General features: G+C 42.0%; 2 protein-coding genes across 5 annotated transcripts in view; one reads left to right on the plus strand and one right to left on the minus strand.

Moving 5' to 3' along the window:
* GGT1 (gamma-glutamyltransferase 1) overlaps positions 1-27,791 on the minus strand; it is a 112,826-nt gene that overhangs the window by 10,046 nt on the left and 74,989 nt on the right. The window lies entirely within an intron of this gene.
* On the plus strand, positions 1,172-25,802 carry MED15 (mediator complex subunit 15). 4 transcript variants are annotated; one of them, XM_088532356.1, is made up of 18 exons: positions 1,172-1,274; positions 4,417-4,504; positions 5,821-5,872; positions 6,466-6,495; positions 7,687-7,902; positions 8,556-8,821; positions 9,578-9,943; positions 10,191-10,277; positions 15,277-15,396; positions 20,481-20,623; positions 20,934-21,061; positions 21,914-22,048; positions 22,469-22,532; positions 23,340-23,406; positions 23,840-24,000; positions 24,191-24,357; positions 24,956-25,054; positions 25,198-25,802. In XM_088532356.1, exons 1-18 carry the CDS (start codon positions 1,207-1,209, stop codon positions 25,332-25,334), a joined length of 2,394 nt encoding a protein of 797 aa, XP_088388482.1. In that variant the 5' UTR covers positions 1,172-1,206; the 3' UTR covers positions 25,335-25,802. The 4 variants fall into 4 exon arrangements, with proteins under 4 accessions (XP_088388482.1, XP_088388484.1, XP_088388483.1 ...); XM_088532358.1 differs by having other exon boundaries at positions 25,201-25,802; XM_088532357.1 differs by having other exon boundaries at positions 8,556-8,818.

The following is a 27,791-nucleotide window of genomic DNA, read 5'->3' on the forward strand; positions in this document are numbered from 1 at the left end:
GGGCCCCGGTGTCCCCGCCTGTCGTCGCGCCACGCGGCCCGGCGCCCCCCGCATCCCCCCATGCCGGGGCACCGGCGGCGGGCGGACCCGCCCGGCCTGCAGGGGGCGCCGCCCGGACTACGCCTCCCGACGTGCCCCGCCGCGGCGCGCGGACTACAACTCCCAGCAGGCCGAGCAGCGCCCGGTGCGGGCTGCGTACGGCGGCCCCGCGGGGCCGAGAGGCTGAGAAGCGCGTTAGCATCGCCCTTGCCGGGCAGGTGCTGTCACGGCAGGCCGGGGGGCGGTGGAGCGCGGGTGACATGCGACCCGTCACGCTGCCCTCGCGGGCAGAAATACGGAAACCTCGACCAAAGCACGTGCAAGACGCGCTTGCATTAGGCGATAACGAGCCCTGGGTTCCTCCTGTGCCCGTGAGGAAAGGGCCGAGCCGTCCCGGTGTTACCTGAGCATTCGCCATCCGAGGGGTCTCCAGTTACCACCAGTTTCTTCCGCGGCGGGAGCGGCTGCGTTTCCCTGGCTTTTTCCCTGGGAGCAGCCGGGTCTGGAAGGTGGCAGCGTCACTCATGAACCTTCAGCACTGGGTGGTCGTGCTCATCCACGATGTGCTGCAGGTTGTGTAAAAAAGACGAGGGGGATGAGCTGCCACTAACGCCTGAGGCCCTTCTGCCTGGGGCTCTTTGCAGACAGTGCTACGCACTTGTACATGTCCCTTGTTGGCTTTCAGGATTGCGGATCTGCCACCTGCAGGCTCCGGGTACCGCCGAGCTCTCTGGAGAGACTCGGGGAGACGTGAGGAGCGGCAGGGGCTGTGGAGGCCTCTCCTGGGGCACAACGCAGGCAGGAGCGGCCCGTTCGCGGGGCGTCGGGTGCGCAGGCTGCGGCTGCCGGTGCTGCCAACCCCTACGGCCGCCGCCTGGGCCGCGCGGGCCGGGCCCGCTGCGCGCGGGGCCTCCGCGGAGCCGATGCGGCGGCGGCTCCGCTCGCCCCGCTCCCCGTACAGGGGCACCGGGACTCCATTTCCCGGCATGCCCTGGGCCTCCCGCTCTCGCGAGAACCGTCCGCTATTGCCGGTTCGTTCCCCTTCCATCACGCAGCGCGCCGGAAGTGTCGTGCGTCACTTCCCCGCAGTGGCGTGTGGCGGAGCGACTGCGGCGGCGGCAGCGGCGCGGGGGGGAAGCGCGAGGGCGGCCTGGGCTGGTGGCGGGGATGGACGTGACGGGGCCCGAGAGCGACTGGCGCAGCACCAACTTCCGGCAGAAGCTCGTCAGCCAGATGTGAGTGCGGCCCAGCCGGGCCGCGCGCTCCCTCCCCTGCTGCCCTCGCCGCTTCCGGGCGCTGAAATCTGTATTTACACTTGTTTATTTAGGTTTTTGATAAGTTTGGTATTGCTCTGCTGCTCACGAGAATCGCTGTTTAAAAACAAGCTGCTTCTCATTCTGGTGTGCAGGCAGTGCACAGCTTGACTGCATGATGGTTTTGCTGCCATCATTGGCTTAGCTTTTTCCCAGGTTCTTGCGTTGCTTACTGTGATGTTTCAGAATTAAACCATTACAGCATTCTTGAAAGAAGCACCATAGCATATGTCTGGCAAAGCTTTGCAAGTATATTTGGTGTTCAGAAATGATATTTTGCTTTCTGAAGTGTTTGTAAAGTCATTCGTGAGATGAACCCCTGCTTTTAATTCTTCCCTCAAAACAGTCAAGCAAAAATGCCCTCCAACACTGTATAACTTAATGTTAGAGCCTTGTGTGGGCACAGGCCCACTCTGTTGCTAGACCAGGAATCCAGGGAGCTTCTCAGGTTCCTCTCAGGTTGGCCCGGGCGATGGACATGATGCAGGAGTGTGGTTGGGTTTGCAAGGTGCCCCTTTATACTGCTCCTTATGGGGAGCAGCCACATCCTAGTGCCTTGGCACCCAGACCCTTGGGGTTCTTCTGTCCTAACGGCCTTCCCATAATGGACTTTTAAATGTTGGTGTTGCCTGAAGAATGAGCCTGAGATGGATTTTATGATGGTAAAATTGGTACATAGACATTTACATTTTCTGCCTCTGACTACTTGCAACCTGTATTAGAAAGGAAGCATGCTGAGTGCAGAAAGAGAATATAACTTACGTAATGATTCTTAGATGTCAAGGTGAGGTTTTTGCTCAAAGTTTTAATGTGTATGTTCTTAACATACAGATGGAGAAGGATTTAGCCCGTGATAAATGTAAATAAGGTTAGGAAGTATGTGAAGAAAGTTGAGGTGAAGACTGAGAAGGGGCAAGTAGGAGATAACTGAATCAACTCGAGTGCCTTGAGTGGAAAAAAGTGGAAGATAATTTGCATTACTGCTCCCAATGAAAAAAAAATCACAAAAGTTGTTCATAAAGCATCTTCAAGTCTATATTCCAGCCTAGATTCTCTGAGACCTGAGGAAAAACCAAGCTGAGAAAACAGGTATTTCTGCTTCCCTGGATCTATAGAAAGTTAGGAGATTAATATTATAAATGCTTATTTTGACACAGTTATTTGCTAAAGGAGCATCTGCCTTTGCAGTACCTCTTGAGTGCAACTGTTTGGGTTACCATGCAGTGAACTGAAGTTGCTGTTTTTTTTTCAGAGTTAAAAATAACTTGGGAAAAGTGCTTGTTTTTAGCCAGCACTGCCTTTCAGTACTGCTGGCCGCACAGCCACAAATGGTTGTACTGACATAACTTGCAAGGAGAAGCTTCTTAGTTCTACTGGAGAAAATGCTTGTGCAGCTGTGTGTGTGTGTGGGAGGGGGTGCTGTTTCTCCTTGTACTGTGAAAAGATGTTTATTTCATTGTTTTGCACGATTGGAAAGAGGTTTTTAATCCTTTTATGTAGTTGTGGCTCAGTTCACCTGAACACTTTGAACACTTTTGTTATGGCAGAAAAACTTGTTGAACTGAGTGATCAGGCATCCTGTTTCATTTTCATAAGGCAGTGTTTGGTGATGAAGCTTGGGTTTGGCTTAATGTATTGATGGTCATGCAACTCCCTGCCCTTTGGTTTTACTAGAACAACCAACTTAATGCAGTCATGGTGTGAATTGGTTGGGGAAGTGGTCTAACTTTGAAGAAGAACATATTTTGCGAGTTTTTCAACTGGGTCAATCGTTCTCAGTGAGAAGTGGCACCTGATTGGGTTAGAAAGAAGCTTTTTAGGAATGGAGGAGAATTTCTGAAGGTGATATTGCATGAAGTACATATTGTGAAACTGCAACCTTGAGTGTTCTGCATCAACTGCAAAGGTTGATGTGATCTGAAATAAAAGATCGGGGTAGCTATTTTTCGTGTTCTGTAACATCAAAAGGAAATAGAAGATATGTGTCGTGTATATATATAAAAAAGAATAAATAATTTCTCTTTATGTGATATTTTTCCCCCAAATATCTGATTTATCACTCACTGTCTCTGTATCATGTCCCTTTAATACTATGTCCATGTTACTTCCTTTATTTGCCTGTGCGTAATCTTTTCTTTATCTCCATGTGCTCAGTTCTCGCTGACTTCAGGATGAGAGGCATTATCATTGCAGTGTGCAGCTAGTCCTGCTCCAAGGGATGGATGTGGTAGGAATGCAGGGGAGAAAAGGGTGGCCGTGTTTCAGATGTACTGGAACTTTCAGGGATATGTTTAGTGTGGGCTAGTTGCTTATGCCACAATGGTTACTGAGATATAAGTTGAAGAGATGTTAATTACAAGGCAAAAGTTATTTCTGGTAGCCTGTTTATGGAGTTGAAGCTGTAGCTACTAGATTGCATTAAAAAGTAATCAGTTTTGCAGCAAAATGAGATTCTTCAGAGAGTGAGATTGCCCCGGGGATTTGAATAGGGATATTCTCCTGACTGAAATCTTGCTTCAGGCAGAACGTATTGAACTTTGCATATTTCATTGTGGAATTCTCTCTTACTTTTTCATGTATTGAAAATGGCACTTCTCTCCCTTCATGAACTTAGCAGTATGGTTTTGGGCAGTGTTCTTTTGTTCTCACATATTTCTCATCCAGAAGACAGAACTTGGTCCAGTTTACAAGAGATGTGTTGGATAAAGGGCAGTAGGCCCCTATTCTAGCTGGTAAATGGGAAAGAAGAGTAAGGGATTTGAAAGCTGACGTTTGGTTGAAGTAATACTTTAGATAGCAAAGTAATGTCTTGCCAGTAATTCTTGAACATTTGCAGAGAATTTTTGTGTTGCCTTTTATAAATGAATTGGGTTCTTATCAATTTGAAGAAAATTTTAAAGGGCAACAGTTGTAAGTAATGTATGAGGATTTTGTTTGCTTGTTTGTCTTTATAGGGGTCTATCCAAAAGAAAGGCATAAATAGCTGTTACACAGACCTTTTCAACTACAGAAGCTGTTTTCTGATGTCCTCAATCTCATCCTTATTTTTTCTGTTGCTTTTCAGTGATGAAGCTATGAGGAAGGCTGGTGTTGCCCACAATAAATCCAGCAAAGATATGGAGAGTCATGTTTTTATGAAGGCCAAAACAAGGGTAAAGCATCTCTCTATTTCCACAAGTTACTGGGATGGCAAAGAAGTTGGGGACAGCCCACAGCAACAGCAAACCAATGCACATAGTTTACTATCAGTCTTTGCTTAGAGTACCTTCTTATGCAAGATTTAGGATTTAGTGTGATCCTTTTTGCCTTAGAGTTTTTCCTGCCATATGGGCAGTATCGAGTTATATCGAGTTAGGGAGCTAGACTTCAGGTTAAGACTAACATTGGCTAACACTGTAGCATTTAAGGTGTATATGGGACTGTGCTTAATTAAGCCTTATCTAAAGACTAGCATGTAATGAACTATACAGAATCTACAGTGTAGCTCTATTCTGTGTACAGTGTGGTGATTGGGAGAGACTAAGTTATCAATAAAAACGTTGTCTTAGGAGTAAGACCAGGGGAAGTGCTGAGATCTCTGTGGAAGAGATGTGGTTATGGTTTTGTACAATTCTAGATCCTACCCAGATGTAAACTTCTTCCTGGAGATTTCTTATAAGGAAATTGCAAAAACATTAGGAACAATACCACAAAAATCTATAACACAACTCACACAAGAAGCTTGAAATTGGGTACTATTGCTGTCTCCAAACATCTCTTTGAGATAAAACTTACCTTGGTGAGAGTTTTACTATGTTTTGTCAGAAATTTATGCCTACTGATGGTATCCTTGTTGGCTGAGTTAGAAGTTTCATGTGTGGGTATAACCTCTCAGTCTTCTGGCATTTTCTGTTATGCACTATGAGGCATGCTAATAAAATGATACAAAGAATACTTGTCATTTCTTTTCTGGCATTTCTGCAAGGATAATTGGACAACTATATTCTTTAGAGATGGTGACTTTGTAATTTCTGTAATGCTAACTTGGCTTAAAAAAGGGGTTTGCCATATGAATGTGACTTAATTCGATGCCAGATTAAAATAAGCCAATGTACTAAATAAGAAGGCTCAGTCCTTGAGCAAAAAGAACTAGAAGGGCTAAAAAATGAAAAGTGGATGCCTTCTTCTGTAATTGGATACACATATTGTGGCACTATTAGTATGGCTGTCACAGAGGTTGCCTGTTCTTTGCTATGAATTTGTGAACTCCTGCCATTCCTGTGCTATCAAACACAACGACTTTCTGGTGAAAATATTCCCTCTCAGTACATGGACAGTCTGTTCTTTGCGAGTGAGCTCCTTTGAAAAGCTTGCTGGCCCTGTAAAGGAAAATCTGTTACATTGAAGGGGTGGAAGAAGAGGGAAGGAATGAAAGTCGTGGTGGTTTTGTTTCCCATGTTAAAATACTCACCTTTACCTTTACCTTTAGGAGGAGTATCTTTCCCTTGTGGCCAGACTGATTATCCATTTTCGAGACATTCGTAAGTAACTGCTTTTCTTTTTTCTTCCCCCTCCCCACCACTAGCAGGATTGCTCATAAGGAGAGAGGGGGAAAAAATAGGCTTTGTAGCTGTTGTTCTGAGTGTGACTGCTTGTGAGTTGCTTTAACAATTTCCTCTGTAATGTACATGCTCAATTCCTAAATATTATTTCCTTTGCAATGTATGTCTGTAAGTTAAGTTTTTCAGAAATTTGAATTTACTACTCTTTTGCTTGATCAGTTTTTCTTTTTCCTGAATATTTCTTTTATTTTCATTGTTTACATAGCATTTTGGTTACCAGACCAGTTTAGCTTAATGCATCTTGTTCTGCTTGCTCAGTCCTCAAACTATATCTGATAAGAAAGATGAAAATACCTCTCTACCATTATGCTCATTATAGCTGTGATACAGCGGTCTAGGACAATGGGTCTGGTAAACTGTATAGAGATGAGTAGAACTACAGAAGATAGTGATTATTTATACTGTGAATATATTTCTTGTGGAGAGTGTTTCTAAAGTGCCAAATTTGCTTGTGACAAGATGAACAAAGTCCTTTTCTTTCTTTCTTTCTTTCTTTTTTTTCTCCTTTGCAGACAATAAGAAATCTCAGGCTTCGGTCAGTGGTAAGAGTTTTTTTTTTTTTTTCCTTCTTCTTCTTCCCCTCTTTCTTCTTTCCTCCCATTCCTCTCCTCTTCCTTCCACCTTCTCTCCCTTACCTCCCGTTGGAGAAAAGGAAAGGTAACACAATGGTCTAACGGATTGTTCAGTGGTGAGGGTGACAAGCCTGACCGGTGTTTTCAGTGTAACAGTGTTTTCAGGATAACTGCTTTGTTTCTTTTTATTTTATTTATTTTTTTACCACAGCAAAGAGCAACAGGGGCTGAAAACAATCTATTGCTTGGTAGTCCCTATTTCTCCTGGCCATCTTTGGATTCCTCAATCTTTTGCAATAGAAATGAACTTTGTTTTTTGGTTTTGTTTTGTGAGGTATGTGCACTGTCATTTGGCTGAGGTTAGATTTGCATTATGTCCTCTGCCGCTGTTATAACTCTTACAGCGTTATATATTAGGGACATAATATAATCCACCACTTTTATCCCTCTGTAGATTGCATGAAGTGTCTAGGATTCATTAGCATCCAACCTAGGCAATTAGGAATTATTTGATGAGTATCCTGAAGGGAGATTTGTGCTCTAGGCATGATGAATAAAACAAATACTGCTTTTACACACCACACTGTGTTTTGCCCTTCTGAATTTCTGTTTCCTATTTGACTTCACTTTTGTGTGCTCAGGTTGTGACAGTTCTCCTGATTGAAAGACACTGAATTTATCTGTTCCATGAAAATGTGATGTTATGGCTAGGGGAGCTATATTACAAGGTCAAGGTGCCTCCTCTGGTCTGAGCATTGCTTCTCCGTGTTGTCCTTGGGAGGCGGAGGCCAAAATGGATCTGCAGCAGGACTCTATTGATTTTTGAAATTACAAGCTGTAATTCCTTACTGAGTTTTGTTGGCCCCATGTGTTGTATATCCAGAGATCCCTAATTAATTCCTTTGCTATATTTAGAATTTCTAATAAGAAATTTTATAAAACTGAAGCACTTTAAATAATCTCTAGTCTTTTTATAGAGAGGCAAAGATCTCCCAGCAGTTTCTTGTGGTCTCACTGGCAGAGCAGTGAGTTTTAGGTGCTCAGGGGTTGGATCTAGTTATGGTCTGAGTCTTGTGTTCATGGATACCAGAGAATGGAAAATTTGAGGGAGGAAATTTCACATCTGTCTACATATTAGTAACTCTGCTGCTTTCCCTGTAGATCCTATGAATGCCCTGCAGAATCTAACAGGGGGTCCCCCAGCAGGGGCACCTGGGATGGGCATGGCTTCACGAGCTCAGGGGGCACCCATGAGTGGGATGGGTGCCCTCGGCCCAATGGGACAGCAGATGAGTCTCCCTGGGCAACAGCAGCCTCCTGGGACCTCTGGGATGCCCCCTCATGGGATGCCTGGTGTCTCTACAGCTACTCAGCAGAGTAAGTATTCATTTAACTTCAGTCACTGAAATTGTTAGACTGGCCTTTTGGTGAGTTTCTCTATTTAATAGTTCTGGACTAATCATCTGGAAGAAGTACACGGAGGAGAACCAGTTTAAAATATTATACTTTGTGGGATAAATGTTTCCCCTTGTATAGGAAGGAACAAACTTTATTTGAGCTGTTGCATGAGCAAATGTCTCCTCCATCCTCCCAGATGTCAATTTTAGGACCTTACTGCTTCTGTGGAGTGCACCTATGTTTACTGTGGCTGTTGTGTTTTCTGCTGGTTGCTTCTGTGAATGTTGTCTCTAAGATTCTCTTTCTCAGAGACTTCTGTGTGGAAAGATGTGTTTTCATGGTTGGCCCTTCAAATGGCCACTGAGTCACACGTTTTTTTTTCCTGCACTTTTGTACACTCTGTACTTAGGTTGCTGCTTCAGTGTAGTTGGTGAGATGTATAGGTATTTGATTGGATGTGCCATTAATTCTGCTGTTAGTATTTTTCTTCCACCTGAGGATGCAAAAGTATATGGTGCTAACCAAGAGCATTCATGTACTTGAAAGTTTATCTTATTGTGAAGTCATACTGGGTAGTATCTCTTACCATGTTTTGGGTTTCACTTTCTAAGTACATTCAACCTTCTTTTTAGCCCAACTTCAGCTTCAGCAGATTGCTCAGCAGCAACAGCAGCAGCAGCAACAGTTCCAGCAGCAGCAGGTGGCTTTGCAGCAGCAGCAGTTCCAGGCCCAGCAATCAGCCATGCAGCAGCAGTTTCAGGTGCAGCAGCAGCAGGCAGCAGCGGCTGCAGCAGCCCAGCAACAGCAGCAGCAACAGCAGCAGTTGCAAGCTGTCCAGCAGCAGCAACAGCACATGCTGAAACTACAGATGCAGCAGCAGCAAAACCAGCAGCAGGTAGTGGCAAACAAAACAATTGCAGTGGCAGTTAAGGTGATCTGTGATTAGCTACTTTTGCAGTGATGCTCTTCTGTCTGGAGCTTAGGCTTGCATGGCGGTCCTGAGTATTAGCTCTGCCTGGTCCCAACACATTTCTGTTTTGGGGTAGGGGTTCAGTTTAGACTGGCTGTTTAGTTGGCAACAGTGAATTGCATAGTAGAGCAAGGGCCTAATACTCTATAATTATTTGATCACATATTATAGTAACAGAGAATTAAAGTCTTCTTTTTTTAAACAGGAGAGAGTTCCGTTGCAATACTTCAGTTCTTCTAGAAATCCGTGGCTGTTTTGTCACTGAGCAAATTGCTACTTTAAAAAATGTGTGCCAGGAACATTATATGTTCATCATCCTTGATGAACAGGCACAAAGGCAGTGTAAGAATCTTCAGTTCTTATGTTCTTGCACAGTTCTGGTAAATGGTTGGTTATATCTGAAGAAGTGTTTCTGAGCCCATTTGTAAGGGAGAAGCTGGTGGACTTCATCTTTGCCTTTTAAAATCGTTTTAGTAGTAAGAATAGTTTCTCACAATGAGAGTAAAATTACAGGATATATACTAGGTAGAAGTGATATATGAAGAGTGAGTGTTTAAAATGGTTGAGTTTTCAGTTGGGCTTGAATGTTCCTCGTGATGCATTAGCCTTCTATTCGCTCTGTAAAAATAAGGCTGCTGTAACACTCCTGGAATCTTTAGCATCCTTGTTCTTCCTGCTTTTCAGATGCAGCAGCAGCAACAGCAGCAGCAGCAACTCCAGCGAATTGCTCAAATGCAGCAGCTGCAGGCAGCACAGGCTATGCAGGCACAGCAGCAGCAGCAGCAGCAACAGCAGCAGCAGCAGCAACAAATACCACAGCAACAGATACAGCAACAGCCACAAGTAATGCAGCAGCAAATGCAACAGATGCAACAGCAACAGCAGCAGCAGCAACAACAACAGGTTGCTCAGGCACAACAGTCTCAGCTTCCACCACAATCCCAGCCTCAACCCCAGCCCATGGTGTCCCAAGCACAGGCAATCTCAGGACAAATTCCTGGTCAGGTTATGCCTGTCACTCTCACACCACAACAGTTAAAAGCAATGCAGGTAAGCGCTAGTGACCAGCTGACTGTTGGTTCATTGTGATTCTTTAGAGAAATCTTCTTGACCTCTGCTAATAATGGAACAGGAAATACTAGCTTATTAAAAGATCTGTTAGCCTGTTAGGAGTATGGTGACATTAAATGTTCATTTTTGGGCCTGGTTTCAGTTCTTTTTTTTAAGAATGTGGTTAATTTAATGAAACAAGAGGATCTTACTGTATTTGCTTACACATGTTACTTTTACACTCAAGGTAAGAGCTCAGCTGGTCCAGCAGCAGCAGGCAGCAGCAGTGCAAGCAGCTCAGGCCCAAGCTGCTCAGATGGGAGCTGCAGGACAGGTAAGGGCCCTGGAGCCAGTATCACTAGCACAGACCTATAGTAAGTGCATGCTAAGGAGAGCATGGAGCTGGGGTTCGAGTGGCTTTCTGATGAGGGGTCTGACACTGGTCATCCCTTTATCAAGGGGATGTGGGTTTTATGCTGTTTCTCCTTTGCCTGGAGTCAGAGGCAGGATTTCATTGACAACCTCTCTCTGCATGTTCTCTATCCTGAGTAGGTAAGATTGCTGCCCACAGTGGCACAGGAGTGCAATCAGTAAGATGGCCTACTATGGTCATGCCACAAGTTTGACTGATGGTTCCTGGAGTATATTACCTTTACTCTTGTTACTCTTTTAGACGACGCTTTTGTTGTGTGAACTGATTCTGTGCTGTGAATCTTTACCTGCTGGTCTTAATTCACATATGGTATACCTTCCCTCTCCACTTACCAAGCACAAAATGTTGTATAGATAATGAAATCCCTCTGTACTTCCCTTTCATTCCTTTCATCTTTCATTCCTTTTCTTTCTCTGAGTGAACTGGGTCATAGATGTAGTTTGCCCTTGTTGTGAATGTGAATTGCCAAGGAAAAAAATGACATGTGTTGCAAGTTACATTAAAAAAAAAAAAAGTTCTGGATGAAAGCTTGCTGCCAAACAGTTTTCTTTATCTACAATACACTTGTATCCCCAGTGATTGTTCTTTGATGCATGTCTGTTATGAAGGAGATCTGGGGAAAAGTTAGTGTTTGTTTGACCTGAATCCCTCATCCTGTTTTCCACAAGAATATGGAAGTCTTTGCTTTACCTCTATAGTGTTTCATGTTGAGGTATTTTACAGACATGGGTAAGTACAATTGTTGCCACTTTGTAGATGAAGAGACTCAGGAAGAGAGATGTAATGAGGTTGACTAGGATCGATACAAAGTTGTGTCTGTATCCCCAGGCACTTCACATACTGCACCATTTTGTCCTTCAGTAGAGAAGTAATGGTCTAGATTCAATAAGACCCTTTGACAGCAGAGAGTCTTATTGAACGAGGGTAAATGATAACAACTAGTTCCAGACTTATGTCAGGAAAAGTGTCTTGTACCCTCTCAACTTTATATGGCCCACATTTTTGCTGGAGAGTGAGTTCTTTTTCTGTATTGATTCTTTTACTTGTGTTGACATAGCACAGAATGCTAAAGCTGAGCAGTGGTAAGTACAGTTCATACAGTACTGGCAACAATACAGAAATCACTTCCTACAGTTGAAATGTAAATTAAACCTTTATTTCATGGCTAATTTTCACTTGAGACCTGTAGGGGCTTAGTGTGTCTAAAAGGAGACTGATTTTTTTTTCCATTTTTTCTGTTTTACTAACTTAATACTGCTTTTTTCAACTCCTAAGCAGATGGATGGTACTTATATGTACAGGCAACTTAATTCTTGTCCTGCTTAGTGAATTCATATGCCAGTGGCTTAATACCACAGCGCATTTGAAAAATTTCTGGTGAAACAATGGTTGGTTGTCACCTGGTTTTGCATTGCAGCTTTAAGTCATGCCTACTAAACTCAGGGATTGCTCATTGTCTATCACAGATGTAATTTTCTAAACTGCCTAGATAAGCTTGTTCCATTTTTTTTGTAATGCTGTTAAAGTACAAGTCTACTAAAATTCACTTAATCCTGCTCAAGTCCGATAATTAAACTGGTTTCTTATACTTTGTATAACAATTTTCTGTTTAGTTTTAAGAACACAGCTCTAGAATATGATAATGCAGCTTTAGTCTTGAGAGGATGGTTGGATTGGTTTTGATTTTTATAAGTTTCTTTTGATACTAGATTCTGCTCCTGTCTTTAGTCTATTTTCCACTGTCGCTAGAATTAATAAATCTATCTTGATTTCTTTTTGATTCTGGGAAACTTTTATTTTAAGCAAACTCTGTCCCTGTATTTGCTTGTTACAGTTGAGCTTGGTTTCTGTGGGCTTTCAAGGTGGGAATTTGCATTGATATGCCTGCCTTTTCCCTTTTTCATCAAGCTTCTGTTCAGCATTTCTAGGTAAAAACAAAATTAATCCCAAGCTCAAACATGGATCCATGTGAATTTGAAGTTCTTCTCTGAAGTTGTCCTAATGACACTGTCCAGGTGAATGTTATGCTGCTTGGGTATCTAGTCCTTAAGAGCATTAACTCACAAGTAAAGCAGATAAATAAGGAAAGCAGTGTCCTAGTGACCACAGAGTGCTACAAAAGTGCTTGGAGCATCAAGAGAAAACCTGTGATCAAATGGATTGAAGTATGAACAAAGCTTAAATCATGATTCTGGTGCAATTTGTTCAGGTGCACCGAATATAGGCTAGCTATTGCTCTTTGAAAATTGGACCTGACCTGCCTTTAATGGAGCAGCATATTTAAGGAATTCTGAATCCTTGGATTTTAGATGGATCAAAATTACAGGTTCACAGTTCTGGTTGCTATATTCCTTTTTTTTTTCCCCTTAATCAAATAATGAGGTTCATATCTTACGGTGAAGGAAGACTTTCCCTTCCTCTGCTTCCTCTCTGTTCTTTGAGTATTCTTGTTTCTTTAAATTGGATTATCTCTATTTCAGTTATGAAGGGTTTACCTTCAGTTATTTTACTTATTTTTGAGAAGTCCATGAACATTTGTGGTTGATTCCTAGTTCCTAGACTATCTGTCAAGAACAACTCTTTCATAGACACATTCTTCCCCGTAAAGCAGGTGCAATCCTTGGAACCCTCTTTCCTCACTCCTTCATTAAAAGGTCACAGGTTTTGTAATATGAGTGCCAACTTTTGAAGAGCTGGAAGAATGGGGGAAAATTAGATTCCTTTTGCTATAAGCTGGTTTCACTTTGAATATACACTTCATTTCCAAAGCACATTTATTTCAAAATACAAAAACAAAATCCAAATTGTGCATGCACACGTGACCAACAACCTGCAGTACAAGAAACAGCTGAAAGCCCTTGAATCGAAGTTTGTCCTTCTGGTGCTCCATGGTTTGCCAGACACTTACAGTGTGAATAACTTCCTTGACCTCAGAGGAAATAACCTAAATCTGCACGTTTTGGTGGTGTGGCACGAGAAACAAGACCAAGATGGGACACGTGTGTCACCATAACATCCCTGGGTTTTTCATGCACTCCAAAGATCCATGTGCATTCACGAGGGTCTCTGATGGGGTGATTGTGCCTGGAAGGATGGTTTTGCCAACATTTTTTTTTATTATTATTATTATTTTCGTTAGGGTTGTGTTGCTTCACCAGCTCTCATGTTGATACTGTAGCTCTTCACTTCACTTTGTAGCTGACACCTGTGCTTTGTGGCAGTGCTGGGTTGTTGCGTTTGCCTGTGGTGGCTGTTGCATGCTGTGTGTGCACATGTGCATGTGTGTGTGATCTCTGAAGCTCTCATTTGTTTCCTTTTTGAAATCCTGTCTCTGAACATCCCTCCCTGCCTCGATGGAAAGGGACTGCATCGCTCTGATGTTGTGAACTAACAGCTGTGCTGAATTTGACACTATTTTCTTTATCAGTTATTGCTTTCCTTTTCAGTCTTGCTATGTTGTATTTAATTTTATTTATTTTTAACAATCGTAAGCACATGCATTCTCTTGACTCTCTAGAGACATGTTGCTGGCTGCTTCAGTCCATTTACACAGAACACAAAGCAAGAGTGCCCCAAATCCTTCCCTGAAAAGAGATTTCTTTTAACTCCTAAGTTAACTCTTAGGTTAGTCAGAGCCTGCTGAGTTCCTTAGTAATATATAAACTGGGGGAAAAAAAATGGCCTGGAAGATTTTATTGCAAAATTATGAAATACCGAGTAGGTTTTACTGATAGGATAATTGTCAAAATTAAACGAATCCTACGTCAAAACATGCCAAACTTCCTGTAAATTTATATTACATTTTGATTCATAATATATCTGGTGTAATACTGAATTTTAAGTAACATGAGTCTATGCAGGTATATCTATTTAATTCTATAAGAAGATGCAGGCTAAAGGTTGTGAAAGGCACTTCTAGATACTGCAGAGTAGCTTAGTAGCTGCAGAGTAGCTTAGGCCTGGTACTATTAAAACATGAACCCATTCTAACACTAATCTTCAGCATCTGTCCAAATGATGATTGTACTTCTGGAACTCCTCAGTCATTACAGCTGTAGAATCAAACAGTGCATGAATAAATTTGAGGCAGATTACTTTAGAAAGTCAGAACAGAAACTTTTTATACAGCTTAGTAAAAGAAGAATAAATATATGACAAAGGTGACAGATATTACAGGGATATATTTGACCCATTCATAGGTTGCAAAAGGAAGGAAATAGGTTTTTTTGTTGTTTTTTTTGTTTGTTTGTTTTGTTTTGTTTTTTTCCAAACTCAGAAGTCCTTTCTGTTGTAGTGATGGAATCTTCCTCTGTGGCATCTTCCTCTGTTACGCTGTCAGAGGTCAGTTTGTTCTAAACTTCTGCTCACTGTTGTAGGACTCATTGGAGCATTTGTGGTGACAGTGCTGTTGAACTGTCTGCCAAATTATTTTAAATGGCATATGCAAATATTGCCAAATCCTTTGAGTACACAGTGGGGGAAAGCGTAAAAGAAGAAGAAACATAGGACGTTAAGGAGGAGGCTCCTTATATGGAGCATTCGTGACAGCAGTCTTAGAGCACTCCAAGAATTCTAGAAATAAGGCAAAATGTCAGGCAAAATTTTAGGAATAATTCAAGAAAATGACAGCACTGTTTGCCCTTGACCCACAAGCCTGTATCTAAATCTCACCTCTCAAGATATCTCGAATTCATTAGATGCTCTCTACAGATGAATAGAAAGTGAATAAGAGACTGATTTGTAAACTAGCATGTTAACGTTTAGAGAAGAACTCACTAACCTTCCCTCTGTGCTCCCCCTCGCCCTAATTCCTGGAGGTTGCATGTGCTTTTCATCCTGCCAGTGCACTGCATTTCTTGTTTTGCGATTACTTTTGTCTGTTGTCCCTCTGTCCTCAAAGATGATCACCGCACCTATGGCCCGAGGTGGGATGCAAATAAGACCACGGTTCCCGCCTACCACCGCTGTGTCTGCCACGCCGCCAAGCTCCATTCCTATGGGCGGACAGCAAATGCCACAGGTATTTACTGAGTCAAAGTGCACGTTGGGGCAGGAATTGCACAGAGCAGTCAATACGTGGTTGTGTAGCACTTGCTTTCAAGCAAGGGGAAGTTCACTTCGTCACACATCTGGCTTGCTGCAGTTGCTCAGGTTATTGCGCTATCTATTTTTTTCCATGGACTTGTCTCTTCTTTTTCTTAAAGAGGAGATTTTCTGAGTGCTTGGGATATCAAGTAAGACGTTTCTAAAGTGGCACAGATCTTTGTACTTTAACACATCACTTCCATGTTCATACTTGATTCAGGTCTCAAATGAGTACAATTTTCTAGTCTCCAATTAATCTCTGTCCATACTCCGCAACCAGTGCACATCTAGGAGAGTCTCCAGAAGTGTTGCAAGTCAGGACTGCAACGTCCTGCCTGAGGTGTGTCTGGGGCCTTGTATATCATGTGGTTATACTCTGTGTAGGTGTTTCTTTTGTGAATAATAAACTTGGCTCATTTGAGTTTGTGTAGCTTTTGGGCACGTAATCAGGAATCAATAAATACAGAGCTCTTCCCGCTTGTGAAGGAGGAGCTGCCACACGGACTCAGTTTGCACCCGCGTCAGTGAAGAAACACGGGCCGGGCTGGCAGCGCTGGGCCCAACGCTGCTGAAGATGCGTTAGGTCCCGGTACCACCTCTGCGTTCGCAGCTCAGGACCTGCCCTGCTGCTGCTGCCCACAGCTGGGCTTCCACCTGCAAAATTCATCGTTCTGGGGGAGCAGGGATGGAGAGATCTAGAATGAAGCAGAATTGAATTCTCACCCGTCAGCCACAAAACTAGGCGCTGCTCTGCCCTTCCGTAGTTCATAGGACACATAGGACTCTACTCAGTCCAATGTAATTGCTGCTGATTTAAATATGGTTCAGGTTAGGGTGGCCAAGTGGAATTTATCTGCATTGTTCTGTCTAGTATTTACAGACCTCATATCTTATTCTTCTAAACAACAGCTTTTAAATTTGATACCAGATGTGGTTTTTATTCTTTGTATTGATGTTCGTGGATTTCAGGAAGATTTCTTCATTCTTCACTCTTTTGCTTCTATTGCCAGCTTACCAGGGGCTGCAGAATGTCAGAAACACTGTTTCTTAGTGTTGCTCTTGCATCGAGTTTATTAGGCTCAGCGTTTTCCTGACAGGGGTTTATTAATGCAGATACAGTGACCAGAAAGATTCTGCAGGTCTAGGCAAACTCATCCATGGTTGTTCCTAAGACACATAGTTGTTTAAATGTTAACTGGAATAAAACCCAGCCATAGCTGCTTATTCAGTCAAAGGAGAATTTACTTTGAGCTTTACATGCTGTAGCAGTTTATATGCCCTGAGACAGTCCTCCTCTGATAGCAATTTAAGTATTAGATTAATTTATATGTAAATACTGGAGACATATCAGGAGGCCTCTAGTTTAATCTGTCAGTGCTGTATGCTGATCTTTTAGTGCCATCATGTTAGTGGCCTTTGAGGAGCTTTGACTCCTGACACCGAATGAATTGGTAAATAAGAAGTGCCAAAGACTGACCTGGAATATTGAACAAGTAGAGAAAGCAGAAGAATAAAGATAATTTATTTATAAAAAATGACTATCATGAAAGTAGTGGTAGGATGAGAGATTCATGGCGTAGTGGTGGCGAGAAGCATGATTCTCAAGTCAACTGAGCCAGTCTAAGATTTTATGTAACTGATAGCTTAGGATCAGGCTGAATCTTTAATGTTAGTTTCTAAAATATTTTACTCAGGTTGCAAATGGCTGTGTACTTCACTTCTTGTCCTAGGAAGGTTGTAAGTTATGTTGTTTCTGATTTTGTAAAATGCTTAAATGATACTGTCTGTTGGATATGTTGTCTTTGCCTTGCGGCAGAGCTCTTGCAGCAGGTCCTAGATGAATAAAGGGCTGTAGGCTAAATCTGATTAATATTGACTAAAGAGGTTATCTCCTTGAATACAGTATCAGAAAGAGTCATTTACAGCTAGTGATAGGTAGTCCTGAATGTTTTCATTTCAGGAAAGAATCTTGGAGTTGTGCTTAATTTTTTTCAGTGCAAGAGCTCAAGGTTTTTTCCCATATGACCCAAATGCCATGTCTGTCCCTCTTATCACAGGCTCAGGTACTCTGCAGTGTGGGAGAGTTGTTTGTTTGTTTGTTTGTTTTCCTTTTTTCTCTCTCTCTCTCTCTTTTTAAGATCTTTTCTCAGCACTGTGACTGAATAGCTATCACGCATGAACTGAAAATTTTGAATCTTAGCTGCATTTCTTGAATAGCTAGGAAAAATTGCAATCACCATGTTAGGATTGACTCAACACACCCCCCACTCAGGAATTTTGAATCGTTATCATTTTACTAAAGCAAAAAAACAATGCACAAATCCTCATCTTTCTCCTGAATTCCTAATATGAAACTTCCTGAATACTCTGTATACATCCACAGTCTGCAATAGCAAGGACTTTCAGTTTGCAGTTATGCATTGTTCATGCAGAAATCTCCAGCAAATAAAATACAGAAAAAAAGTAAACTGAACGAAATACTAAAATAAAGCAAGGGGCAGTGGCCTGACGGGGAATATGGAACCCTTTGTCCGAATTCGTTTGAAATTCTATAGAGTTTTCACTGTCTTGCAAGGCAGCTTGATGGTGAACTTTAAACCCAGTTTGCAACAGATTGCAACAGGCCAGGGCTGCCCTTGCTGGCTTATCTTTAAAACTGTGCATACAGTGTAAATGGAGTTTTCTTATAGATTAAAAGTATTTCTACTCTTCGCCATTATAATCCATCACTTCCGTGTTGCAGTCTCCTTTTCCTTGCTGATAGTTTCTGCTTATTTTGCCTGGAAAAACAATCCCTAGCCCTGAATGCTGTTCTTTGCCTGGGACTTGGCAAAGTGGAGGTAGGTCTCATAGCTAAGTTCACCTTGAGGCGTGGTGTGCTCTAAACACTAAGGGTAGCTTTGGTTTAGTGGATGTTATTGAGTGCAAGCTTTGCTATGCAAGCCTACGTATTTTTTGGGTAAGAATTTGTGAAGTTAGGGCATGGTGTCATGATGGGTCACAGCAGAATTGCAGAGTAACTTCATGTCAGATGGGCTGCAGTAACTGCCTCTGAACATGATTTTAGATGCAGAAAACCTCATCCTGCAGTGAAAATGTTTGAAGTTGTGTTACTTTGTATATTCAAGATAAATTACGTACAAATGATTGGTAACCATGTGTCCCAAAATACAAGAATCTATGTTCTCAGAAGTCGTTTTGTATAACCAAGCTGAAACACATAAAGGAGGTTGATTTTTTTTTTCTTTTTTCTAAAAAGTGCTGAACCACTCAAAAGTGGCCTTAGTTTGACTTGAGGAAAAATGGGTTCAGCACCTCATTGGGAAAGTTCTATATCACTGGCCTTTTGACAGAATGTTAAATAGAATTGGAAAGAATGAGGGATTGCTTTTGGAGGATTTTTTGTAGCTTCCTCACAAACAGCACTGAGATACATGGTTCTATGGGAGGCACTGTGCTTTTCAGTCTCAGAAATGCCTTTTCAACTGTTTCAACTAACAAGGTAGCAAATTGGTTCTTTTACAACCTATGGGAAACAGCAAGCACAGTCTCCATATATGCTGGTTGCGCAGAAAAAAAGAAGATAAAATAGCTGGTTTAAAATATAATTTCGGGCTCCCTGTTCTACATAATATCTTTGCAGAGGAGAGGTTATGAAGGCAATGCAGTTACTGGAGTTCAAAATGAAATCGTGGTATGTAAGGCTGCATTTGATTTCTAAACTGCTTTAGTAGGTGCTAAAGTAACCTGAGTAGTCTTCCATTTGCAGCAAATTGGGGATTATTTGCACCTATTTTTTCTTTTTTTTTTTTTTTTTTTTTTTGAAGGGAGAGGATGCTAAGTGTGTGACTTTCTGCATAGCTATAATGTGATATTCCAAGCAACGCATATCCTGTCCTTCTCAGGGTGCACATGGAATAATAGAACATACAATACTGCCTTTTCAGGATGCTAAATATCATGTCCTCTGGAAACAGTTGGCTGTATGGGTGAAGGCAACACGAATGGCAGTACCTATGAAATGTTTGGGGCTTGTGAATTTGCTTAAAAATGGCTTGGAGCAATGGAAATATTGTTAATCCAAAGAAATGCTAACAGATTGCTTATCTAATGAACACTTGGGTTAATGAGTCCCTATGAGTGGTCTTTGTAGGCTAGCTCAACTCAGCTTAACTTTGTACATAGGTATTTGTGGTCTTTTGTTACAAGGACTCTGCATGTGCCTTAGAAATGAACACGCTCAAGCAGTATCTGCACTACTATGCACACTTCTGGCTGTAATACTGTCTTCTTTTTGACTGGTTCATTTTTAATCAGCAAAGGGGGAAAATGTTCGTTTGAGCAGATGTGAGAGGTTGCTCTCACCTGAACATCTGGCTCTAGCACAGACAGCATGCAGAACAAACTTCGTTGTCCCCAGAGTTTGCTGCTCTTCCAGACATTCCCAGATGCATCTTTTTCTCCTTCAGGCATATCTCATTATCCTTCAAAGGTCATTGTCCCACCCTTTCAACACTGAGTACTTAAACAGCTTTTTGGAGGTCAGGTTTATTCCCCCCTCACCATCCCTCCCACAGAACCATTTTGAAAGTTAGTCTGACAGACCTCTGAAGACAGTAATCAAAATGTCAAAATAAGGAAGCATTTTGTTTGTTTGTTTTGTTATTCTGAAGCTGGAGCTGTCTCTTGTACTCTGCATAAAGTACAGGCTTTTCAGATGTTACTCGTGATATTTTAATTGCAGCATGTTCGGAAAGGAAAAGCACTTGTAGAGTTGTACAAGTTATGTGCAGTCTTTTTATTTCTAGTAAAGTTGTCCTGAAAGGTAGCCCTGAGCGCTTCAAAAGAGATGCAGGTGGGATTGTTCCATTATGGAGGAGAACATAAAACTAACACTTCTGTTTCCTGTAGGCCTGATGATATCCTTCTCTCCATAGGTAAAGTCCTTTAGTTAGGTTCCCGCTGTATGCTCCCCTTCTGTTGTTGTTGTTGATCTTGGTGTGTTTTTCCACATTTCAGGTCAGCCAGAACAACATTACCATGATGTCATCCCCATCCCCTGTCCAGCAAGCTCAAACACCCCAGTCGATGCCTCCTCCACCGCAGCCGCAGCCATCGCCCCAGCCAGGCCAGCCAACCTCCCAGCCAAACTCAAATGTCAGGTGAGCCAGACTCTGACTTTGGAGGAGCTTTGTCAATACTATTAGAGCGAGAAACATTCAGCATAACTTAATCTATTTTCATGGAAGTGCGTGGGTTTTACTGCAGACTCTATTCAGAAAGCAATTGGGGTTGTGCTGAATACTCTTTGACAATTCCCATTTAAATAACGATACTGTGAGAGAAATCCTCACAAAGTTATTTTGGCAGAGTTAGTGTCACAGTAATGCTTAATAAAGCATATCTGCTCACAGGCTGATCATGCTTCCTTGTTGGACTCTGGCAAGTCTGATTTTATTTTTATTTTTTCAGCTCTGGCCCTGCTCCATCACCTAGCAGTTTTCTCCCCAGTCCATCTCCACAACCATCCCAGAGTCCAGCAGCTGCACGAACACCTCAGAACTTTAGCGTCCCATCCCCGGGTCCATTAAACACTCCAGGTAAATCATCTGAGAACTGTACTGCAGACCATGAATTGGTGCATGTTTTGCTACCTGTAATAGTTCCCAGGAAAGCTGTCATTGCTTGGTGTTCAAACAGTAGATCTGCTGCATTGGCCATGTGCACAACGGCATGAATCTAAATGAACTTAAAGCCAATTTCTCATTGCTGAATTATGTTTTTTTTTGTTGTTTTTGTTTTTACTTCTTCATTGCTTTGAAAAAAAGGATGGTGCTTATTTTAATCGAGCAAGGTAAGAGAGACTTAGTGATTCTTTAATTCCATGCAGAAAGGAATCCTGAGCAACAGCCTGCAATTGTAGAGGATCTAATGACTTAATGACAGACAGACTGCCTGCCACCACAGGCAGAGTTTAGCCCTACTTCCAGAGCACCTTCTTGGATGCACATGAGCTGCAAGGAGCGGGTTCGAATACTGTGAACAGAAGTCTCACCATACTGGCTCCTTCTGCTACCCTCAGCGGTGTATGTTCTGTAGTTTGGAAAGCAGTGCTAAAGGAAAACTGCACCAATTCAGTGTGTTGATATAGTGTATAATGCGTCAGAATGAAAGCAAAATGAGGGTCTAAGATATATAAACCTTTGAACCTTTTCAGGCAAAACTGGTATTAAATGGGAATTGGGATTATGCCCACAAAACACATTACTTCTACGCAACTGTCGGAAGGTTGAACAAGTACCTGTAAAGGGCATCTGCTGGTGGATCTGGGTATTTGACCTGAGTTGCACTTTGAGAATCAACATGTTTCAGACCTAGATTCTGAAATATGACAATAATATTCTGCCATATATCTGTCATCCATGTTTTGTGCAATCTTGACTTCTTGCCAGGAAATCCAAATTCTGTCATGAGTCCAGCCAGCTCTAGTCAGTCAGAGGAGCAACAGTATCTGGAGAAACTCAAGCAGCTATCAAAATACATTGAGCCACTCCGGAGGATGATCAATAAGATAGACAAAAATGAAGGTGAGGTCCCCTCTACCTAGTCATGTGTGTCTCTTTTGAGCTTGATGGAAGAAGCTGTGAACTGTCTTTTTCTGATGGTTTCTCTTCCAGGAATTAAAAATTAAAGTATATTTAATTGCTGTTATTTTTCCTTCCCTGAGGACTGTAAAGATTTTCTTACTATGAAAAGTCGATAAAATCTTCATTCCTTAAATTTCTGTCAGTTTCCCTTTTAATCTTTTTGAGATACCTTTTCATAGGCCTTACAACCCTGGATGTACTTACAGTAAAATGAAAAGAAACTTTGATCCTCACTATTTCCTTCGTGTTGGCTCATATTTTTGCCTTACCAGTATCCAGTATTTCTGTGAGAATGTCTGCAAGGCTGGAAGCTGTTCTTGTAGACAGTGTATCTTATTTGTCTCTATGATACTATTGCAGATAGGAAGAAGGACCTGAGTAAAATGAAGAGTCTTTTAGATATCCTGACTGATCCTTCAAAACGGTAAATCTTTTTCCTTTTGGCTGGACATGAGTCTCTCCAGCTCTTCTAGAAATTACCCTCGGAAATGTAGCACTGAAGCTTAGCCTTGCTGCAGGGCCTAAGGCACGCCGTGGTGAGCAGGGATGTAGTGTGCAATCTTGCAGCACCCTGAGGGATCCAGGCAATGCATTTCATACATGATGGGAACCTGGCTCTTAAAATCTTACTGTCCCTTGGTGTCTGTTTCCTCTGGAACTTCACATTATTTTATAACGTGATTTCTTTTTGTATTCAAAAGTTATAGCCAGGAAAAGTTGTTAAAAGGACCTTTTTTGTTGTTATCTGAAGTCCTACAAAAATACTTTCTTGTGCAAGTCCTTAGAGTCTCAGCATTAGAACTTCTGTACCTGTCATAGCTTTGTACGCTCTTTGCATGTTAATCTAATTTTTATGTCAAGCATCTGGGGGTGGTTGTGTTTCCCACCTTACTGATAAATTGGAAAAGGTTTTTAGGAGTTGGAGGGAAACTAGTCCATATTTTGCTGCCTGTTCCAAATTCTCTAACGTGTGGACAACACAGTTCTTAATACTGGCATTCAAATTCTCCTTTAAAATAACAACTGGTAAAGTTTTTCAGGGACTAAATATTTCAGAAGCATTTTGAAATTTGACCTTTAACATGCTGCAATGTAATCCATTCTAAGATGCTAGATTTCTGAAGCAATGTTTAGCATCCCAGCTCTGCTGGAATTGAAGCTGCGTGGCTCAGCAGAAATTTTGGAGTTGAGGGGTCCTTTTTGTGGTGATGAAATTTTACCTCTTCTGCAGGTGCCCGCTGAAGACACTACAGAAATGTGAAATTGCTTTAGAGAAGCTCAAGAATGATATGGCTGTGGTAAGTAATGGTTTGCATTAGTAATAAATAAGTACTTAATTCCAAAAAGTCCTGTGACTTGGCAAAATAATTGTTTACATTCCTTTTTGCTCATGCTGTTTTGGCTTGAAGTAGGAGAGACAGAGTAAGGGAGCAGTAAAAATGCACAGGCATTTACTTCATTATGAATACTTCTCCTTGTCTATATCTTTTAACTGAGTTTTCAAATTCTTGTCCTTTGTAGAAGCACTCTTGAGTAATTGTACGAATTTTTGCATCTGGTTTGGGGATAGCTTCCTAAAACTTTTTTTCTTATGTTATTGTATGCGCAGTTTTGACATTCCTTTGCATATTATACATGGGAAGTTTACTCTTAAAAAAAAAAAAATGTGCAGAATCAGTAGTAGAGTTCTTTGTGCTGATTAAAACAAGAGGGGCTTCTCTTGTGTTTTAGCCTACTCCACCGCCTCCCCCCGTGCCCCCCACCAAACAGCAGTACTTGTGTCAGCCGCTGTTGGACGCCGTCTTGGCCAACATCCGTTCACCCGTCTTCAACCATTCCCTTTACCGCACCTTCATGCCAGCTATGACTGCGATCCACGGCCCGCCCATCACGTATGTTTGTGCCCTGTGTTAAGGATTCATTATTTAAGGAAAAATTGCTCATTTATTCCAACTGTTGAAAGAAGGGATGGGCTTATTGAGGTGGGAGTTGACCTTTCTGTTTCGCATACCAAATGTTTGAAAATTGTTGCCTTGGCTTAAAGTTTTTGCTTAGTCCATTTGTGGACTGTATTTTGCTTAGGGCCCCTGTTGTTTCACCTCGAAAGCGGAAATATGAAGAGGATGAAAGACAGACCATACCAAATGTCTTACAAGGGGAAGTTGCAAGATTAAATCCCAAGTTCCTGGTGAACCTGGACCCCTCCCATTGCAGTAACAATGGCACAGTTCATCTCATATGCAAGCTAGGTAAGCAAGAGAAACTAATATTGAATTTGATTCTAAGCGATGTTTGTGAGTAGTCTTGAGGCTTGCCAGTAACAACCAGGACAAAGTTAGAGAAATGGCTCATTAATTTTAGGAGAGGTTATTTCAGTTTGTAATAATGATCATTGATGACAGTGAATGTTGGAAAAAGGGATTTAATTTTCTTCTTTCTTGTCTCAGCTGAGTAAGCAGAAAGTGTTACAGACTGAGCATGTTTTGCACTTCGATTCAAACAGGGCGGGGGGGAGAAATACATGTATATATGTGCATGTGAGAAATGCGAACTGTTCTCATCCTGAATATTAATACAAAAGGAACTTAATTTTCACAAATGAGATATTTACCTTACTGAAGTTCAGTTGATGAAATGAGGAGATTAAGAGGGTGCAGAAATGTGAGAGATGGAGCTGTGTTTGCCAGGATAAACTTTTTCCAATGAAGTAAGGAGTGTTTTAAAGGGAGCAATGAGATTGAATTCCAGTAAGAATGGAGGCTTGCAGACTTATTAAAAAAAAAAAACAAACCCCCCTCTGTACTTGAAGATTTGTTTCATCTGATGAGAAGTGTTTCTGTATTCTAGATGACAAGAATCTTCCAAATGTCCCACCGCTACAGCTCAGCGTTCCAGCAGACTACCCAGATCAGAGCCCTCTGTGGATAAAAAACCCCCGACAATATGGTATGAGGATGCTAGTGTGATAGTTTTGGGGTATGTGTTATGTGCTGGTGGGCAATGTGATGGAAAGATGTTACTCATCTTTTTTAAAAAACGAATATATATGTGTATATATATAAAACAACTGTTTATCTGTTATTTTCCAGCAGCCAATCCCTTTTTGCAGTCAGTGTATCGGTACATGACTTCAAAACTATTGCAACTTCCAGACAAGCATTCAGTCACTGCACTCTTAAACACCTGGGCACAGAGTATTCGTCAAGCCTGCCTCTCTGCTGCATAACATCTCGCTTCCTAAACCATGAAGAAAGAAATATGGTCTCGACAGCTGGCCTCTCTTCCACACGTGACTGGCAAATCACAGGCATTTTGAGGAGGGTACTTCAGAAGAAAGAAGCCTTATATTATTTTGTTTCTAGATGTCAGGTTCAGAACAGAACCTGGTGTTAGATTTAGCTTTCATGTTTTTTATCTTCCGCCTCTGTGGACTTTTGCCAGCATTTTCAAATATACAAATATGTATATATGGTTCTTGAGACTGTATTAGGAGGAGCTTTTATTGTCTTCTTAGAGAAGAAATTATTTGTGGACTTCCGTCAGGGAGTCTGACTGGTATAAGAGGAAGCAGGGTGAGAACGTCCTAATTTGCTTCAAAATTTGCCCAGTGCCAGTACTCCTTTCACACTGTGTATTTTGTGACCTGATATTGCCCACAAATAAATTAGCTGCAGCTAGAACGTGCACACAAACTTCCCAGTGGTTGCAGGGATCTTTGCTTCTAAGCTTTGTCCAGAAATGGGGTAAAAAAGGGCCTTTAAAGGGCATTCTTCAAATATGTGAAATTAATCTGAATAATTGCATTTTGGGGGAGGTGGGAGGAACCAAATATAGGGAACAAAAACCATATTTTACGCTTTATTTTAAACACTACTTTATATAATGGTTTTGGCTAGCATGGACCATGTGTTTCTTACTCCAGAATTGTGAGCTGATTAGGAAGAGGGGATGCTAACATGGATACTGACTTCCCCTGGAAGCGCAGCGTATGTGTGGGTACGGGAGGGATTCTGCCCCCTCCACTCCCAGCTGTTCAAAGCCCCAGAGCTGTGAATCAATCCAGCAGCCTTGTAGCTCCATACCTTTGTACCTGTGTTTATGAGGGGAAAGAGTTGGTTTCTGAAGCGTTTGACTTCCTAGGGGAGTTAATGCAGGTCGCTGCTTCCATTCTACATTTGCTTGTTTAAAAATCCCCTATAGTCAGCTCAGGAGTAAAACTGACGACTGTTACTTTGTTCCTGGAGCACCCAGGCGTACCCAAGTTGGTCATCAGCTGCCTTATTGTTGGGCACTTCCAATGAAAATATTTGCCACGAGTAACTCTCATTTCATGCACAGTGTGATTATTTTCCCCATGCTTGTAGGTTGTTTTCTGCTGCAGGTGAATTTCAGTTTCAGGTATTCTCATGGTATCCTGCTCCATCTCCCTGTATTGTGCAGCAAAACTTAAAGAGTAGCTGGACTCTCTTACAGTAGTGTCAAGAAATTGCTATAGCCTTTGTAAATCTGTGTGGTGTCATCAGTTTTAGGACGTTTTTAAACGTGGGTACTTAGTAAGCACTGACTGAGGCAGCAAAATGCTATCAGTATTTTGTATATGAACTAATGCATTACCTGTTTTTATTGTAATAAATTTATTATTATTCCTGTGCTGGATGCTAATGGTATACTGGTTTTCCCACATTGATTCTTAGATACCAGTTCTGTTGTTCCATTGGATGATGGTTACTTTGTTCTATGGTAAGTAGAAATTCATATGGTTTGAAGCTTAGGGGAAGAAATCATAAATGACTTTGTTGCACAAAACACTCTTTATTATCCTTGTAATGAACTGGAAGACCCAGACAAGCACTAGCAGTAATACCTACAAATGAAAGATGGAATTTTAAACCGGTACTATTACATGATTGTCTCCGTATGGCGAATGAAGCAGTGGCATCAATATAGTTCTAGTGGAGAAATGTCGCATGAGTTTTGTGTCTGGTTACTGTAGTGCAAAATCAGGTCATAAGCCTAGATACAAAGATGGAGATTATTAAGGGTTGTAGACCAGTGGGAGGTCAGGCCCCAACCCACAGGGAGGTGGTTCTTCCTGTTCTGGAGTGTGCAGGGTGGGTAGGCCCTCACTTTTAGAGTGGGCCAAAAAATTGGAGGTGTTAATTTTGGAGAATTTCTGGATGAAAGTCATCTCTTTTCCTGTTAAGATAAGGCATAAAATGGGTGTGTGCTTTGGAAAGGGTTCTTGTATTTGGTGGTGTGGGAGGGCTTAATGTCCATGCTTAGTCCAGGTGTCCAGGCAAGCTCAGCTCAACACTGAATGCCCAGCATGTATTGCAGCGTTGCCGGCAGGCTGGAGTTAACGCTCTGCTTCCTGGCTGGGAGAGGCTTGTTCCAAAGCAGGGTGTCTGAGCAGGGTGAGCAGAGCAGGGGGTCTGAGCGGTGCCCGCTTGTGGTTCTGGAGCTGCCCCTGCTGCTTCTTGGTGGGGATGTGCTCTTGCTTTTTGTCATTGAGTTGGGGGTTATAAACTCCATGTTTTCAGTGGAACAGGTGGGTTGGTGCCAGAGAAGTGAGGATGTCTCTGCAGATGGGTGTATTTTAAGCATCACGACCTCTGGCTTTTTAGAATTTGTCTATGTGCTTTCATTTAGTGCTCCTCCTTTTTGCAAGAGCCTCTGATTTGAC

This window comes from Tinamus guttatus, unplaced genomic scaffold (genome assembly GCF_059628265.1).
Source record: "Tinamus guttatus ecotype Peru unplaced genomic scaffold, ASM5962826v1 Tinamus_guttatus_pri_ptg000459l, whole genome shotgun sequence".
Lineage (NCBI taxonomy): Eukaryota > Metazoa > Chordata > Aves > Tinamiformes > Tinamidae > Tinamus > Tinamus guttatus.

Coding starts and splice junctions, on each gene's coding strand:
- MED15 (XM_088532356.1), top strand. CDS start 1,207: ATGGACGTGACGGGGCCCGAGAGCGACTGGCGCAGCACCAACTTCCGG. Junction 5,873..6,465: donor TATCCATTTTCGAGACATTC/GTAAGTAACTGC, acceptor TCTCCTTTGCAG/ACAATAAGAAATCTCAGGCT. Junction 15,397..20,480: donor GCGGACAGCAAATGCCACAG/GTATTTACTGAG, acceptor TCCACATTTCAG/GTCAGCCAGAACAACATTAC.